Source organism: Ipomoea nil, unplaced genomic scaffold, assembly GCF_001879475.1.
Source record: "Ipomoea nil cultivar Tokyo-kokei standard unplaced genomic scaffold, Asagao_1.1 scaffold2279, whole genome shotgun sequence".
Classification (NCBI taxonomy): domain Eukaryota; kingdom Viridiplantae; phylum Streptophyta; class Magnoliopsida; order Solanales; family Convolvulaceae; genus Ipomoea; species Ipomoea nil.
In genome coordinates, this window is record NW_017618707.1 from 2,773,693 (window position 1) to 2,791,131 (window position 17,439).

Below are 17,439 nucleotides of genomic sequence, written 5' to 3' on the forward strand. Positions count from 1 at the left end.
TTCTTTGTGTGACTGCAATCTAAACTAACCATAATATATGTAATTACATCAACATCCTTGATTGGGATAGAACTTGAACTTGTGACCTCCCGTTTGGAATAGTAACAAAAATTTAATTTAATCACATATTTTCAATAGTTGAAAACTAAATTTAATCACTTTTGAACTCAATAACAAAAAATAAAATAAAAATAAAAGAATAAACATGCAACAATTAAGGAATCAAAACTAAAATTAAATCGCTAAAATTATTTCACGTTCTCAAAGACATAGTTGGTATATATTTAGCATCATCACGTTGTTGTGGTGATTCAAAATTAGACCTAACAATTTTTTACACAATACAATTATATGCACAAGATCATATGCAAAAACACGAGTTCAAGTTTAGTTTTTTTTTTGGGTGTCTCATGTCATTAATGGATTTACATGATAATAAAAACGTATACTTTTGGTACTTAAAAAATTAACTCGTTAATTAAAACATGATATAAGTCATATAACCAATTTACCATGCACGCTGAAATTATTGACTTTATGTTTACACAAACATGTTACATATGTAATATGTTAACACATCAATAACACCACAATTTAAATATTTTTATTTATAACAACAACAACAACAACAATAATAATGATAATAATAATAATAAATAATAACAAAACTGAAATTTCTATTTATCAAGTCACTTTAAAATCTTTTGATAATCTCCCCTATACTTATATTTGGGAGTTGCCATTTGTCCTTCAAAAATGACACCCCTTGCTTACCATTGATTTCAAATCTAATGTATGAAATTTTTTTATCTAATTTTTTATTTATTTTTTCATTTTAATTGCCCTCAATTTTTAAAGAAATAACAACTTTACCATTACTTTTTTGTCTTCTTCCTCTTTGCATTGATGTGATCTTTGTCTTCTTTTTTCTCTATCATTCCAACACTCCATTCTTTTTCTTTCTTTTTTTTTTTTTTTAACATTTAAAAAAAAAAAAAAAAAAAAAAACACTACATTATTTTAGCTAACATCTTCATTCTCTCCCTCAAAACCAAATCAAATGTCCTCCCGCATGTTCCTAATTCAATTCTTGTATATCATGTTGGTATCTAAATAACTTATTTATGTATTCTTATTTATTTTGTCATATAACAATTATTAAAAATTATATATATTATTATTTAAAAATTAGAACATACTCGTTTTAAAAATAAAAAATTAGAACATGATAATTGATTGTTGGGCATGACGTTTCACGCAAAGCACGTGCCCTCGACTAGTTTATTTTATAAGTAGCATGACATTTGAATCTCAATAACAACATTATTCATTTTAGGAAAATGATATACGTACTCCAAGAGAGTAAAACTCCCGATTTTATTGAAAGAAGATGAAAAGAAAGTAATAAAGTGACCCACATTTTTTTTGAATGAATCAAAGGGCAACATGTAAGCAAAGAGTATAAAATGGAGTAGAATATGAGAGTACGTGTAGTATTACTCCACTACAATACCTACTAGTAATAGAACTAGATAAAATGTAATCAAGTCACTCTAATACTATCAACTATCAAGATGGTCTTCAACACAGAAATTTACCTCTATGTATATACTATCAGCTATGCATTTACAACTTTCTCACCCACAACTAAAGAGTTGGTTCAAATATTAGAATTAGAATGGTAATGAAAATTAAATACTTTATGATGATAATGAGTTTAAGTAGAAAGAGAGTCTTTGTTTAGTAGTAAAGAGGAATTGAAATCAAAATAAATAAGTAATTAATTAAAATAAAAGTAAATAAATATAAAATATATATATATATATATATATATATATATATATATATATATATACACATACATATATGTGTGTATATATTACACTGCAAGCAATATAATGGTTTTTCTGAATAGATAAACTGACCAGGGAGGAAGAAATAGAAAGAAGAGTGTTTTTTAGTGCAATCAAGACTAGACAGCCCATCTCAAAGCCTTAACATGACAGTCAAGTCATATGAAACTTAGAAGTATAAACTAAAATTCACTATAAATTCTCACTCAAACACTAAAGATAGAGACCACACAGAGTAACAGATTATTCCAACTACTTACCACTGGAAATGGCTTCTAACCAAAACATCAACTTCTTCCCATTTTTCCCTCCTGCACCACCTCACACTTCTCCATCTCCGCCACAAATCCCACCGTTCCCTCCAAAAGTGGCACCGCCATATCAGCCCAACATCCCTCCTCCAAGAGTGGCGCCACCACGCCCTCCCGTCAACCCTCCATCCCCACCAACGGTAGCACCACCTCGCCCTCCCGTCAACCCTCCATCCCCACCAACGGTAGCACCACCTCGCCCTCCCGTCAACCCTCCATCCCCACCAACGGTAGCACCACCTCGCCCTCCCGTCAACCCTCCATCCCCACCAAAGGTAGCACCACCTCGCCCTCCCGTCAACCCTCCATCCCCACCGAAGGTAGCACCACCTCGCCCACCCGTCAGACCACCACCTCCATCACCAAGGCCACCAAGTCCTACAATTCCACCACCACCACCACGACCCAAACCCATCTCTCCTCCACCACATATTCGTCCACCACCATCACCGGCTGTTAAGCCACCGCCACCATATATTCCACCTCCGCCACCACCTGGACACCATTCTCATGTCATCATCATTGTTTTTGTCTCACTCGGTGGTCTGTTCTTTCTTGCATTTCTCTCTGTAGCCCTGTGCTGCTTTATCAAAAAGAGAAAGAAGAGGATGATTCAAGAAAGTGATGTAGTAAAGGTGGATGAGCATATGGAAGTTCATGAAGCAATTGTCCCAGGTCCGCATGGCACAAAAACTACTTTTCTAACCATTGATGAAGATATTCATATTGATGAAGAAATCAGAAAGAGTGAAAAAGTTGGTCACAGTTCTATCATGAAAGCTGTACAAAAACATCCTCCGGCTCTGGTTATGGACACAACAGCTTCAACATCTGGTTCCAATCACAAGCCATCACATCATAACCAATAGTTTGAACTGGTTTGATTTAATTTGCAAACTAAAGAAACAATGCAATTGTGTGTGATGTTCTTATTGATTGTAAATTTGTAAAAATAAAAATCATCGACAAGATGGGTATGAAATTTGTATTTTGGCATTTTATGATAAAAGGAAAGGCTGGAAATGGATAATTTCATGTTTAAATAAGGGTATCATGGCTATTTCTTCAAACATTTCAAAACTTGACCAGCAATTAAATATTAACACATGAACATGTGATACTTATCTGCAAATGATACTGAAATGAAGAATAGTAATCATTCTAAGTTCTCTATGTGTAAAAAGCATGAGCTTTATCAACAGACATGAGCTATCATTCAAAAGCATGTTATTTCCCAGAAATAAATGTTTAGCCCAGAATAACGATTCAGTTCTTGTATCTTCTCCCACAGTTAAATGCTATTCAGAGCTTGCTATGAAGAAATTGTTCTATGAATCTAAAAGCAAACAAAAGATTTTTTTTTTTCAAGGAAATCAATTAAATAAAAACTAGATTGTTATGGACAAGAATAAAGATAAAGAAATACTTTCAATACAGCCATTGGTGAGTGATAGGTAACTGTATCGTACTTTTAAGGAAAGAAAGATCAGGTACTTGGAGAAGAACAGAAAGAAGGCAGGATCAGGTAATTATATATTTATATGGGATAGAGAAGAAATCAGCAAAAATTTATGGTGTAATCATGGTGACAGTATGTCCTAGAAGCTCGGCACATGATAGTCTTTGCACCAGGAGAACATCTAAGACACAAAGATCCATCATAAGTACCTGTTATAATTCATCATCTTTCTCTCTATCCTTACTTAAGATTTGGGTATTTTATTCATACATGGTCAAGAAGAAATTAGAATCGACCGCAGAATAATTATACATGACTTTGTAACTAACAGTAGTTTTGTGTAAAATATTATGGTTACTCAACAATCAACATACACCAAGGAAATAGGAAAGTTTAAGTGGCCCCCTCCCCCAGGTCACATTTCTGTTCCCTCAAGAAAACCCAACTTTTCACTAAATTTTCAATACATTTCTTTTCAAATTTTGGCACAATGTGAATGAGGATACAATTACCTCATAGCTCCAAACGTTCTAGCATCAATAGTATAAAAAGGTGATCTGGTAAGTAATGGATAGCAAATAATATTTGCAAAAGAAGAAGAAGAAGAATCCCATTAATGTGTAAACATATTGTAATCTGCATAAAAATTATGATGTAATCATCCTGACCTCAGGTTGCTAGACTTATGGCACAATCATCCTAACCCTAGGTCCTAGAATCTCCACAAGAACATTTGAACACAAACAGTAGGGCCTATGATTCAACATCTACCTGAGGATTCTTTGGTGTCTTCTTCACAAATTGGCAAATGAATTAATCTTTGAAATTTTCAACTATGTTCAACTCATTTTCTATACTAAGAATAATATTCTAGCAACTACTATTTAATTAAGCATGCAGAGAAAAGGGAATTTAACACTAGCCTATAGATACTATACACTTCTCAATCCAAACAAAACCCAGAAATTATATAATTATATTTTTAAAAAAGAACCTAACTTGTGGAAATTACAAACATTTCTTGAACTTTTTTTAAATGGGTAAAGGGAAACATTTAATTAATCTAAATTTACATGTCAAAAATCCTTTCTACTAACAAATTCCAACAGACAGGAGTGATAGACCCAACACCATAACAAAATTAACCAGAATTTAAACTTCATAGGTACCTCTCATCACCCTCAGATTCTACTTCACTTGCCAGCTGGGCTTCATCCAAACCATCATCATAGTCAGACAGCTCCTGACCAGAGTAATCTGCAAATATCTCTGATTCATGAAAGCATTTGTTTGCTGTTGAAGAAGCTTCCTTTCTCACATTGATTTTCTTTCTCTCTTCTTTGTTCATAGAGTTGTTAAGTATAGAATGGGGGTTCCGATCACTGGGATCACCATAGAGAGCAACATGTCTGTAATAAAGTTCAAGCTCCTTCTCAGCAATGGCAATAAAGCGTCTTACAGACTCAAGTGACTGCTCATACTTGGATTTTTCCAATGCCCTTTTCTTGGATAATGTATCAATCGGTGACATCACTTCTGGTTGCACATAATCCTTTCCTCGATAGAAAACTATGGTATCATCACCAATTATCTGAATTGGAATTCCACCACTCAGTCTGGCAATTTCACTGGCATAGTCTTGGACTTGACCAGGTTTACAAGGCTTGCAATAGACCTTAACAGTTTCATGCTTTTTCCAATGGAGATGCATATTAAGAATAACACCTCCAAACACACCCCTTCTACCAATCGGAACATAATTTGACTTTTTTTGGGCCATTCTTTTGATATAAAACCTTTCTTCCCCAGTGAGTTCATGTGGCATAACTTGAGGACCTTGAACTTTGGGAACCTCATATCGCTTTAGTCTCTCAATGAGCAAAGCCTCCTTAATTTTTGCATTTTCAATCTTCTGCTTAATTCTTTCTTCGGCAGTAGCAAACTTCTGCTTTTTCTTCTTACCTTTAACTCCCAGCCTTCTGGGATCTCTCTTATTGGCAGATTTCCTCTTCTGCTTCTCTCTCTTTCTCTGCTGCTTCAGTCGCCTCTTTGTCATCCATTTTTCCTTCTTTGGGGGATCTGTTTCAAGGGTCTCGAATTTCGGCTTCCCATCTGAAGATATCACAAAATTCACAGTCCCATGACTAAAGTTCCTCAGACCCCACCCAATATTTAGTGGAGAAAAAAGATTCACTAGTCTTGGCCTTGAGAGATCCACAATGGGGTTTGAGTATCTTAAAATTGGCTGGCCATGTGAGAGGGAGGGGGGAGAAAATGGCTTGACAAGCAAAGGAAAGAAAAATCTCCTGATTCGAGCCATTGAGCCAGCCATAGTTATTACAGATTTACAGGTATCCGGAGGCCAGTCTAACGCCTTGATGGTTCAATAGACAAAGTTTCAGATCTTCTCTAAAGATTCTGAGCAAAATGGGGGCATTATCAACAACCAACTCGGAGACAGAAACATTGTTCAAGAGTTACCAACATTTCCAAAATTTCAACTTTTACACGATATCATTTTCTAGAATGCACATATTCTGTGAATTTATAAAAAATAAAATAAAAAAATAAAAAAAGTAAAACAAAACAAAACAAAAACAACTGAGTAATTCTTCAAATTTTGGGAGTAAAAAATGCATACTGAGTAATTTTTTATACAGCAGATATGAAAGTGATAAGAGTATTGTTCGCTTGCCTGTTTTTATACTAAGATCGGATGAAACACGCCGCAGTGATCATGGTGTCGCCGGCGGTCGCCGCACTTGAGTTGGGTATTAAGAAGCTAATCTGCCAGGCTAGGCCTAGGCATGCCATGGGAACCTAAAGTCTGAGCCTGTAAGTAGGCTTTTGTTTAGGTCTAATCCTGAGCTTACAATAGGCCTGACATAGCTTGAAGCCTTTTTAATGCCTATTTAAAAAGGCTTCAAATATAGTCTTAAAATAGGCTTTGAGCCTATTTAAGGCTTACACATTATAGGCTTTAAATAAGCTTTTAAGCCTTTTTAAACGCTTACGTATTTGTAAAAAAAATAAAATAAGCCTAATACTACAATAGAACATATTACATAAAATGATAACTAGACCAATACTTCAATACAAAACTAGTACATAACCACAAATTATAAGTCCAAAACACAAATTGAATACAATGTCCAGAATTACATTGTCCAAAATATAAAAATCTAACAAGTAACAACACAAGTCTGGAAGCTAGAGATATTCTGAAATCTGAATATATGAGACAAAAGGTGCACATCTCCATGAAGTAGAGCAACATTCATGTGATGATTAAATGGTCAAAACCATGAGGCATAAGACTTGCACCACTAATACACATGGTGAGGGTATGAGCAAAAGGTAGGGACTAAGGAATAACTTACAATGGAATGACCCACAAGTTCCATTTGGGAATTGGTTTTGAGTTGCTCACTTAGAGCAGTAGGTATTGAAGATGCAGCATGTTTGAGATGCTAGTGATCTTGACAATTTTTTTCATTTGATCCTGAAAAGTGAAAGAATGTTGTCCAACATTCATCATTACATAATACAGATACTGCTTATAGATGCTCACATAAATGCTGACACCTAAGATGACTTTTGAATGGGCATAAAATCTATCATATCCTTTCAAACTTAAGTATCCATGCCAAACTTGGCTCGATAATTCCAATTATCACAGCAACAGACCACTCCCACCAGACAAACATGATAGGCTTTGACAAAGCTGAAATTTATCATTTTGCATTTCCTCTCATTTTGAGGGGAACTAGTGATTTACATTAAAGAGGACATATTCTCATTCCAAAGTCTTTTAATTTCCTTCGGGTTTATCAATTACTAATGATATTGAGACGCAAAAACAAATGACAATAAACCAAAACAAACAAATTTCATATAGCAGATTAACTAAATTGCATGGCAGCATTAATTTCGACTAAACACAATGAACACAGCAAACGATACAAGTCAACTTGAAATACACACAGGCTCACATTGAAATCACACCCCCAGAGATCGCAACTATAGGCGGTAGCTCGCCGCAGCCGCAGCCCACGGCCGAAGGTTGCAGTAGCGAGTTGCAATGTGCAGAATACGGTAGAAGAAATAGAAACTACACGCTAAGAGAAAAGAAAGTAGAAGACCAACCTCAACTCAGCAGTCCGCAATCCACCGCCGGTCTGGCTCACGTCGTCACTCCACGGCTCCTCCGCCGTCCGCAGTTCCGCACGGCATCCAGGTTGAGAGAGAGGAAAACAGGAAAATGAAGGAATTTTGACTTTTGTTAAATTAGTCAAGATTTAAAAGATTTTGGATTTTAGGGTTTCAAATTTCAATTTGAATCAAAGTTGACAATATAAGGTAGGACATGATACATGATATAATTTGCCGTTTATAAATAAATAAATAAATTTATATAATATTTTATTGAGACTACATCAACTTCATAGACTGCTCCTTCCTTGCAAGTTTCTCCTTACCAAAAGAGTCCAGTGATAAATGTTAAGGGATATCTCTTCAATCGGCATTTGGACTGTTGTAGTCGGAGTCTTGCTATTCAAAATGCCCTCCTCTGTTGCATTTATCAGTTGTCTCATACAAAATTTCAAACATTTGTAGAAATTTTGAACATGCATCCATTCATGTAATCCATGACTGGGACATCTCCTCAAAAGTTCTGTGTATCTCTCATAAGTGTTATAGAGACTTTCAGCTTCCATTTAGATTAAAGAAGATATGTCATGTCAAAGCTTGACAGTTTTAACTGGTGGAAAATAGTTTGACATGAATGCACTAGCCAACTTCCCCAAGTAGTAATGCTCTGATTTGGTAATGATCTTAGACACTGCTTCGCCCTCCCCTTCAATGTGAAAGGGAACAAATTCAGTCGGATAACATTGTTATAGGCCCCATTGATCTTGAAGGTGTCACAGATTTTGAGAAAATTAGCTAAAGGAGCATTATGTTGGCCCAAAGGGGTATGGGAACAAGTACAGATGGGGGAGGTGAATAGATTTGTCAATTTTATGCAAAACTTAGTAAATTCAAGAAACTTGAATTCACAAATCATAGTTTTAAAATAAAATGCACAGCCGAAATAAATTGTTACTCGACCCCTTTTTAGTATGAAACGAGTTTGTTCTTTTTAAATGTTTAGGTTTGGTTGATTAGAAACTTAAGGGGTGTTTGGCAAATAGTTGTTAACTGATTGGGTTAGTGGTTGAACTAGTTAATAGCATTAGCTGATTATATAAAGATGTTTGGTAAATTAGTTGTTAGTTGTTAGCTGATTACATTGTAATATATTTTCTCAAAAAAGCTGGTTTAAAAAAAAAAATCTGGTTTGAGCAGCTTTTTGAATTTTAAAGTTTTGGACCAAAAAGCATATTAATCAAACACTCATATTCACTATTTAACCAAGTCAAACAACTAAAGTGGTCAAACAAGTTAAAATTGGTTGTAAGCTAATTATGTTACCAAACAGGGCCAAATTAAATAACTTTTATGGAGAGAGAGAGAGAGAGAGAGATTTATAATTGTTCGATTCAACACAGCCCACTCGATTCTGCTCTTATAACTTTTAAGAGAATTGCACTATCTCATTAGTACAATGAAGAGCACTTGTCTCGACTTAACACAATATTGATCACAAAGCAACCACAATAAAGATAATTTACTTGAACACAAGATTGTTCACTCCAACTATTTTGATTTGACTTTGACGGTAATAACGATACCGGTAATAATAATATAATAATGCTATAAGAGAGTAACACTAGTTGTATTGCTTCTTGTCTCAGTATAGAAAGTACAGTGTCCTCTACCAGATGAGGAGAGCCCTATTTATACTCAGAGTCCTAACGGTAACAACATGGGACATAAGTGGGAGCCTGGCCTTTAATTCTCTCTCATCAATGGAGGCTTCAATGCTGGCTTCAATGGTAGTAACAACGGCACCTGTTGGAATTCCTGACCGTTGGAGTTCTGCCCGTTGGGTTCCCATGTGATGCTGAGTCAATGCCCATTTGTGATCCGGGTCGGGTGCCAGCCCATTTATCCTGTCACCAGTCCCCCTACTCCTGAGTCAACGGATGTGTTTGAGTTGACTTGGGAGTAAAAGCTGAATCTGTTTTGATCTTGTGTAGAATTCTCTTGATTTAGGATATTTTATTTGATCCTGTGTAGAATTCTGCTTGATTTAGGATACTTGGTTTTGTTTTCCAAATGCCTAACTTGCCTTCCAAATCCCTGATTTGTTCTTTCCCAATCTTTTTCTGCTTCACTTAACTTTCTTATCTCGACCTCTTCTCCAATATAAACCCCTGTCTCTCTGAGCAGTTTGAGAGCACTTCTTCAACAACTTCTGCCACAGCTCTGTAAGTCTCCGTTGTTATTATTATTTTGTAATTTATTTTACAACGTATTTATGCATGTATTTTTTATTTTATTATATATATATATATATATATATATATATATATATATATATATATATATATATTTTTATTTCGATCGGGGCCGAGGCGTCGCCTCGACCGTTTGGCCGAGGCGTGTGCCTCGGCTATGTGGCCGAGGCGCGGCCTCGACCAGGGGCCGAGGCGTGTGCCTCGGTCTCTTTTTTTTTTTTTTTTTTTTTTTTTTTTTTTTTTTTTTTTTCCGGGGCCGAGGCGTGTGCCTCGGTCCTTTTTTTTTTTTCTTCTTCTTTTCTTTTTGACACTCTCTTTTCCTGACAGGCAGTTTTTGTACCCAAGTCATCCGTAACCGAGGTGAGTTTAGTGTCTTTGGCTTCATAATGGATCTCACTCCCTTGATTGATGTTGAACTTGATTTTGATGAGGAATATGATGATTCCCCTCTGTTCGAAAATTTTCCCCCTCTTCCATTTGCTGCTGACTCGCCTACACCTAAGCCCCAAATGAAAAAGAAGAAAAAACGCAAGGCCTCCTATTCTGTTCTTGATAAGTCCCTTGTCTTGTCCGTACAGCCTCAATTAGGGGAACGGGATTTGGATGATATTAGAGGCCTCCTTAGTCCTGACGTTCTGACTCTCCCTCCTGAACCTCGGGGTAATATCACCGACCCACCCACGGATAAGTATTTTGGGGTCCACCTTCTGTCGCTACAGGTTGGGCTGCGGTTTCCCCTCCATAGGTTTGTGGTAGATTTTATGAACCACTATGAGATAGTCCCCGGTCAGCTAGTTCCCAATGGTCACCAGGTAATTGCGGGCTTTCTTGCTATATGTAAGGACAAAGGGATAGAACCCACGCTAGATCTTTTCCAGGCTCTTTTCATAGTTGGTAGGGCTTCTCAGGAGGGTAAGGGATTCATCCAGATTTCGAGCAGGCCACATTTCAAACTTTTTGAGGATCGTCCTACTTATAACAAGGATTGGAAACCCAAATATGTCTTTGTCACTCTTGTGAGTTGTCCGTTTCCCTTTCGTGTCACGTGGGGATCCCATTTACGTTGCCCTCCTACTCTTGACATGAGTCCCTCCCTCCGCCGAGATGTAGATGATTTACTGGGGGATGGTCTCTTATCGATCGTTGATTATACTACCGAGTGGAAGCTCGCGGGCTTAGGCTTCGTGAGGACTCATCCGGCTGTTTTTACGCCCACGGGTACTCTTTAGTTACCACTTAGTATTTTATTCGTCAACCACTAACTCTAACTTGTCTTCTTTTTATTGCAGGTACCATGTCTTCATCTTCGAGGACTAGCCGATACATGTCGCGACCGGATCCCCCCCCTAAGAAGAGTAAGGTGGAGAAAGGAAAGAAGAGTCAAGCCGAGGCCACGGGGGTGATGCCGCCTCCGCCGGCACGCACGCCAACTCCATCCAAGGACGTTGAGCGTACGCCTACCCCAAAAAAGGTCGCCCCGAAGGTGCGTGTGCCTATTCCAACCGAGGTTGACGAGGGGGTGACGCAGCCTCCATCGGCTCGGACGCCCACGGCCGTTACCTTTTCCCCTCAACCCCCCGAGGTGCGAGGAGATGCTTCTACTGAGTCCGGCTCGCATGTTCGGACCAACTTGATTCGACTGGGAATGGACGTGCCACTCGGGGCGTCTTTAATAAATAAGAGTCTTGATGCGGTTGAGTACGCTGCCCGTATTGCTCCTCCTGCGGACTTGGAACACCTTGTAGCCATGGATGTCAACATGCTGCAAGAGCGTTATCTCAGGCACAGTTTTGAGGTTAGTGTTTTCATACTTAATGTTCCCTTTCTGCCCTGGCGTGTGTCTTACTTTGTTTACTTTCAGGCCCTGCTAGAGGGACAGATCATTCATGCCCAACGAGGGCGGGTGATGGACTCGCTCATTGAGGATGTTAAAATTAGGGACGCGGACAACAAGAGCCTCAAGGACCTGCTATCGATCCGGGAAGGGGCCTTGAGCAAGATGGAAGGCGAGCTCGGGGCGCTAAGGAAGGAACACCAAGCATTGTTGGCTCGGGCGGAGGCTATAAGCAAGATGGAGGGCGAGCTTGAGGCCCTAAGGAAGGAGCACGAAGCGGCTAAACTTGCCATTGTGAAGGAGCGGGAGGACCACGAGAGGACCCGTGCTGGCCACGCCGACGCCCTCGGCCGGGCTGTGGAGGTCTATAAGAGTTCCGCCGAGTTTAGGGAGGACGCGATGCACTTTATGTGCATTCCTGAGGCTGTCCAAGAGTTTCTCAAGACTAGGGCTGGCCAAGAGGCGGTCGAGGCTGAGGCACAGGTGGCTTTTAATATTGGGCGGTACACGAAGCAACAGGAGATCTTTTCAGTGCTGAGGGAGAAGGTTCCAAATTTTGACCCCGTGTCCCTTGGCTTGTCTGTGATAGAGAAGAATCCGGATCCTGATGCTGAGAATGAATCCACTGATGATGTCACGGACGCTCGGGAGGATTCTCTGGTGGACGAGTTTCATGGCATCGACACTAGCAACGTCCCCAATGTTCCACTAGATCAGATTATGATTGAGGAGCTCTCGGATCATGAGTAGTTTGTAGTCTTTGAGATTTTCCCTTGCTTTCTAGTTATGTCGTTCAACAATTTGCTTCCTGTTTTTGAACAACTTGCTATTATTTTTAGAATATTCGAAATAAACTAGTTACTTCGGAATAAACATGTTATAATTTTTTTTTTATATTTTTTTTTTTATATTTTTTGTCTCGGCCTCGGCCCGTGGCCGAGGCATGCGTCTCGGCCACTTGGCCGAGGCATGCGGCTCGGCCACTTGGCCGAGGCATGGTCGATGCCTGTGGCCGAGGCGTGCGCCTCGGCCACTTGGGTTTTTTTTTTTTTTTTTTTTTTTTTGTCTCGGCCTCGGCCCGTGGCCGAGGCATGCGTCTCGGCCACTTGGGTTTTTTTTTTTTTTTTTTTTTTTTTTTTTTTTTTTTTTTTTTAACGTGGGCGGACCACGAGCACGAGATATTACTTCAAAAATTTTTGTAAAGGATGATGACGAGCTTGTTTTATTAAGTAACATGGACGGACCATGAAAGTAAGATGTTATTTCCCAGGACTTTTAGTGTGTAAAGCGGACGGACCGCGATTGCCAAGCACTAATTTTAATGATTGCTACTACAAGGTTTTTAAGGAAAGTATTTGATCAAATGTTCCGAGTTCCATACCCGATCGATCATTCTTCCCCCTGTAGTTCTTAACTTGTATGTCCCTGGACGAACGACTTCCTCCACGACGTAAGGCCCCTCCCACTTTTTTGCGAATTTTCCCCCTTCAAGGGGTTGGCTGGCTTCCCTTCTTCGCAGCACAAGGTCGCCGACTTGGAAGTAACGGGGTCGGACTTTTGCGTCGTGGTAGGACTTTAGTTGACGACCATAGTTCTCCATCTTGCAGAATGCCGCCTCTCTCTTTTCATCCAAGAAGTTTAGATCCACCCTTTGGTGGAGTTCATTTTGTTCTGACTCGAATTCAATGACGGTAATAACGATACCGGTAATAATAATATAATAATGCTATAAGAGAGTAACAATAGTTGTATTGCTTCTTGTCTCAGTATAGAAAGTACAGTGTCCTCTACCAGATGAGGAGAGCCCTATTTATACTCAGAGTCCTAACGGTAACAACATGGGACATAAGTGGGAGCCTGGCCTTTAATTCTCTCTCATCAATGGAGGCTTCAATATTGGCTTCAATGGTAGTAACAACGGCACCTGTTGGAATTCCTGACCGTTGGAGTTCTGCCCGTTGGGTTCCCATGTGATGCTGAGTCAATGCCCATTTGTGATCCGGGTCGGGTGCCAGCCCATTTATCCTGTCAGACTTGTTTTAATTTCTTCGTTGCTTGCCAACGTCTTGCTCTTGATGTAGAATTTGAGCCTCTTTTATTATTATTATTATTATTATTATTATTATTATTGTTATTATTGTTATTATCTCTCAATGGTTTACTTTTGAATTGCTTGAACATTAGTAAATTTTCTCAAATTGACCAGCAACTCATTTAGATTTGAAAATGAAGATATTTATAGACATATTTGAATTTGTCAGTTGGAGGGAACGAATTTCAAATAATCATTTATCCTTTGTGCAATGACTAGTGGTTCTTCAAGCAATTTTTTGATTTTATCATATTTTCAGTCATTGATTTTGCATTTCTCCTTAAAGTGTGGCTTTCAGCATTATCCACTTTGTATTGACTATTTATAAAAATCCATCTTGGGATGTATACATATGACTTGAAATTCCTAAGCAACATTCTTATTGATAACTGTTCGATTGATGTTGTTCACTACTCTGCCAGTGAACATTCATTCTGACTGTCATATGTAAAGTAACATTTTACTTTTTAGAGATCCCACTTTACGCTTTAACCTTGAGCAACATTTCATATATGACTTTGTGAAAAGTCAATCGTACTACTTTCCAGTGTAAATTAACTATTCAGTAATTATGACTTTCTTGTCAAGGTTGACACTTAAATTAACTATTCAGTAAATTATATATTTTGACTATCCAGTAATTATGATTTTCAGTAAATTAACTATTCAGTCAATCGAAGAACTGAAAGGTAATATATGACAATTGTGTCTATTTTAAAGAATTTTCTAATGATCTTTTGTCTGTCTATCTATTACTTTATGTTGATGATATGCTCATTGCTTCTCCTAACATGTCTCTTATTATAAGTTAACATTTTAACTAAGCAATGAATTTGAGATGAAAGACCCGCTAGGTGCAACTAAAAAGATTGTCATGGAACCTAACAGGGTAGCTCAAGTGGCAAATGAGCTCTCTTTGTGAGGGAGAATTTCAAGATAACCTGGGTTCGATTCCCTTTGGGCCAGCTCCTGTGCCTCCCGGAGCCGATTTAATATGTATAATTCTAAACATATTTCTACTCCACTTACTACACATTTTAAGTTGTCTTCTGATTTTACGCCTTAAATTTTATGTTGGCGTGGTATAGAAAAAGTTCATTTAGGACATGTTTGATTCATGAAAAATGTTTTCCTTGAATTTGAGGAAAACTAGATTTTCCTTTGTTTGGTTCATGAGGAAAACATTTTTCATGGTCCCCCTTGGTATTTTGTTTTCTATGAAAAATGTTTTGATGGAAAACAAGTAGGATAATTATGCCCTCACCAACTTTCCTTAATTACCATTATTATTATTGTTGTTATTATTATGTAGGGATATAATTATCTTTATATTCATTATTCCTTACAATTTCAAACTCAACCAAACAACGAAATTGATATTTCCAGTAATTTATTTTTCACAAACCAAACAATGTAATTAATTTTTCCTATAATTTCTTTTCCATGGAATTGAAATTCCATTTTCCCTCAAATATTTCTCGCGATTGAGCATTATCTTCTTTAATTTGTTGTTTGCAGTGATTTCCTTGCAGAAAAAGCCACACACACAGTCCATTAAACTTCTCCACAAGAACCAGATAACAATACCCGAAACGTGTCCAATTCTAGACCACTCTTACAACATTAGCCCTAGAAACCTCTAAATATCTCAATCTTTGATCAAAGAATCAAAAAAATAAAAACCACCCATTTCTCCAATCATCCTTCCATTTTGGGGCATCCAAGAAAAATGTTGGATTGGGTTAAGCTAGTTGTGATTCTGATCAACTACTTCGTCCACCATTCTTGGACCATCAGCACTACTTCAACAACCTCAATCAATGCTAAGAATCATCATGTGCAGCAGCTTGGTCTGTTTCCTCCGACCTGCGAACGGATCGAGTGTCCCACCTATGACCTGATCGAAGCTGGCAAAGACTACGAAATTCGTCGCTATAATTCGTCGATGTGGATGTCTACCGCTCCCATTGATGATATCTCCCTTGTTCAAGCCACAAGAACCGGCTTCCTTCGGTGAGAATTCAGCTCCACCAATCACGATTTATAAATAATTCTGTTGCTATATTTCTGCTAATCTAGTTTTATTCTAACGTAGTATTCTATTTCTTGAATATATATATAATTGTTTGGTTTGTAGTTTGTTTGATTACATTTCAGGAGAGAACTATTACAATGAGAAAATAGAGATGACAGCGCCAGTATTGACGGAAGTGAAGCCCAGCGATGGACCGTTTTGTGCATCATCGTTCGTGGTGAGCTTCTACGTTCCGAAGGCGAACCAGGCAAATCCGCCGCCGGCGCAATCCCTGCACGCGCAGAAATGGGGGGAAACGTACGTGGCCGTGAGGCAATTCGGAGGTTTTGTGTCGGATTCCGATGTGGGGAAGGAAGCGGCGGCGCTGAGTGGTAGCCTGCAAGGGACGGTGTGGCTGGACGCCATCATGAAAAGCCACGGCGGAGAAAACGCCACCATGTACGCGGTGGCGCAGTACAACTCCCCGTTTGAGTTCGAGGGCAGAGTTAACGAGGTTTGGTTCACGTTTGATCTGTACGATGATGCTGCTGCTAAATCTGTATATATGCGGCTTTAATTTTCATATAATGTTGTTACTGTTGTTCTAATAAGTAGTACGGAGTAATAATAAATATGGATTTGAAAAGCTTCACTGCATCTCATATCACTACAAGAAAAAATCGCGAATAGGCAAAATTCCGTCAAATTTCGTCGCGAATCGCGTTTTGCAACGGAATGGCGACTGAATTTATTCCGTTGTCTATGACCTTGACGTATTTTGATAGACAACTGAATAGTTCCGTGCAAATTAGGCGATGGGATTCGCGACGGAATAGTTATTTTCCAGAGATCCGAAATATGAAAATTACTACTTAGACCTACAAGTTCTACTCCGTACTTTTACTGGCACTTAAAATTTTGATGTTGACATCTTTCTTGGAACTCATAGGATGAAAATTACTTATCATATCTTGTCACATCAAAGAGTAAAAATGATGAAGTATAATTGATACTACATGTGATAAAGCTTGCGAAATATAGTCATTAGTTGGCATAACTTACATTAAGCCATCATGATTCATGAAGGTTGAATGTGGAATAGAAAGGTAATCACATTATTTATCCATGTAAGTAGATCTAAATCAATTGTATCTGCACTTCATTGAAGTTTATATCCACTAATTTTTTATCCTATTTAAGTTTAATTAAAATGAAGACAAAGTAAAGAAATAAAAGAGAGTTGAATATTGGGTCTTTGACTAGCTCAAGCATATCAATAAATAATGCATAAAATCAATTGGAGTGGCTATTTTTCAAAAAAAAAAAAAAAAAAAAATCAATTGGAGTGGCTTAAGTAGCAATTGGTATATCATGGACTAGGTCCACCTTGCATTGTGCAGTCTAAATAAAATAATTTTTTTAAACCACACCATTTCCTTGATGGCTTGGAGACGAATATGATTGAAGGTCTT

At 38.0% G+C, this 17,439-nt stretch overlaps 3 protein-coding genes across 6 annotated transcripts; 1 reads left to right on the top strand and 2 right to left on the bottom strand.

The window, feature by feature from the left end:
- Positions 1-2,234: 2,234 nt before the first annotated feature.
- On the bottom strand, positions 2,235-2,579 carry LOC109150433 (glycine-rich protein 23-like). The gene has a single exon (XM_019298343.1). It carries the CDS (start codon positions 2,577-2,579, stop codon positions 2,235-2,237), a length of 345 nt encoding a protein of 114 aa, XP_019153888.1.
- LOC109150620 (uncharacterized CRM domain-containing protein At3g25440, chloroplastic) lies at positions 2,358-7,948 on the bottom strand. 4 transcript variants are annotated; one of them, XM_019298589.1, is made up of 4 exons: positions 7,770-7,948; positions 7,004-7,125; positions 4,793-6,160; positions 2,358-2,744 (listed from the first exon to the last, which is right to left on the bottom strand). In XM_019298589.1, the coding sequence occupies exons 3-4, from the start codon at positions 5,953-5,955 to the stop codon at positions 2,684-2,686; spliced, it is 1,224 nt and encodes a 407-aa protein (XP_019154134.1). In that variant the 5' UTR covers positions 5,956-6,160; positions 7,004-7,125; positions 7,770-7,948; the 3' UTR covers positions 2,358-2,683. The 4 variants fall into 4 exon arrangements, with proteins under 4 accessions (XP_019154134.1, XP_019154133.1, XP_019154131.1 ...); XM_019298588.1 differs by having other exon boundaries at positions 2,358-2,747; XM_019298586.1 differs by having other exon boundaries at positions 2,656-3,804.
- Positions 7,949-15,523: 7,575 nt separating this feature from the next.
- LOC109150337 (heme-binding protein 2-like) lies at positions 15,524-16,568 on the top strand. The gene is made up of 2 exons (XM_019298232.1): positions 15,524-15,966; positions 16,091-16,568. Exons 1-2 carry the CDS (start codon positions 15,683-15,685, stop codon positions 16,542-16,544), a joined length of 738 nt encoding a protein of 245 aa, XP_019153777.1. The 5' UTR covers positions 15,524-15,682; the 3' UTR covers positions 16,545-16,568.
- Positions 16,569-17,439: the final 871 nt, after the last annotated feature.

What these genes read in the sequence shown, in the direction of transcription:
- LOC109150433 (XM_019298343.1), bottom strand. Translation starts at nt 2,579, where the DNA reads ATGGGTTTGGGTCGTGGTGGTGGTGGTGGAATTGTAGGACTTGGTGGC.
- LOC109150620 (XM_019298587.1), bottom strand. Translation starts at nt 5,955, where the DNA reads ATGGCTGGCTCAATGGCTCGAATCAGGAGATTTTTCTTTCCTTTGCTT. An exon ending in GAATCTGAGGGTGATGAGAG is followed by an intron (nt 3,805 to 4,792) that starts GTACCTATGAAG and finishes TTTGTGTCTTAG; the next exon opens with ATGTTCTCCTGGTGCAAAGA.
- LOC109150337 (XM_019298232.1), top strand. Translation starts at nt 15,683, where the DNA reads ATGTTGGATTGGGTTAAGCTAGTTGTGATTCTGATCAACTACTTCGTC. An exon ending in ACAAGAACCGGCTTCCTTCG is followed by an intron (nt 15,967 to 16,090) that starts GTGAGAATTCAG and finishes TTTGGTTTGTAG; the next exon opens with TTTGTTTGATTACATTTCAG.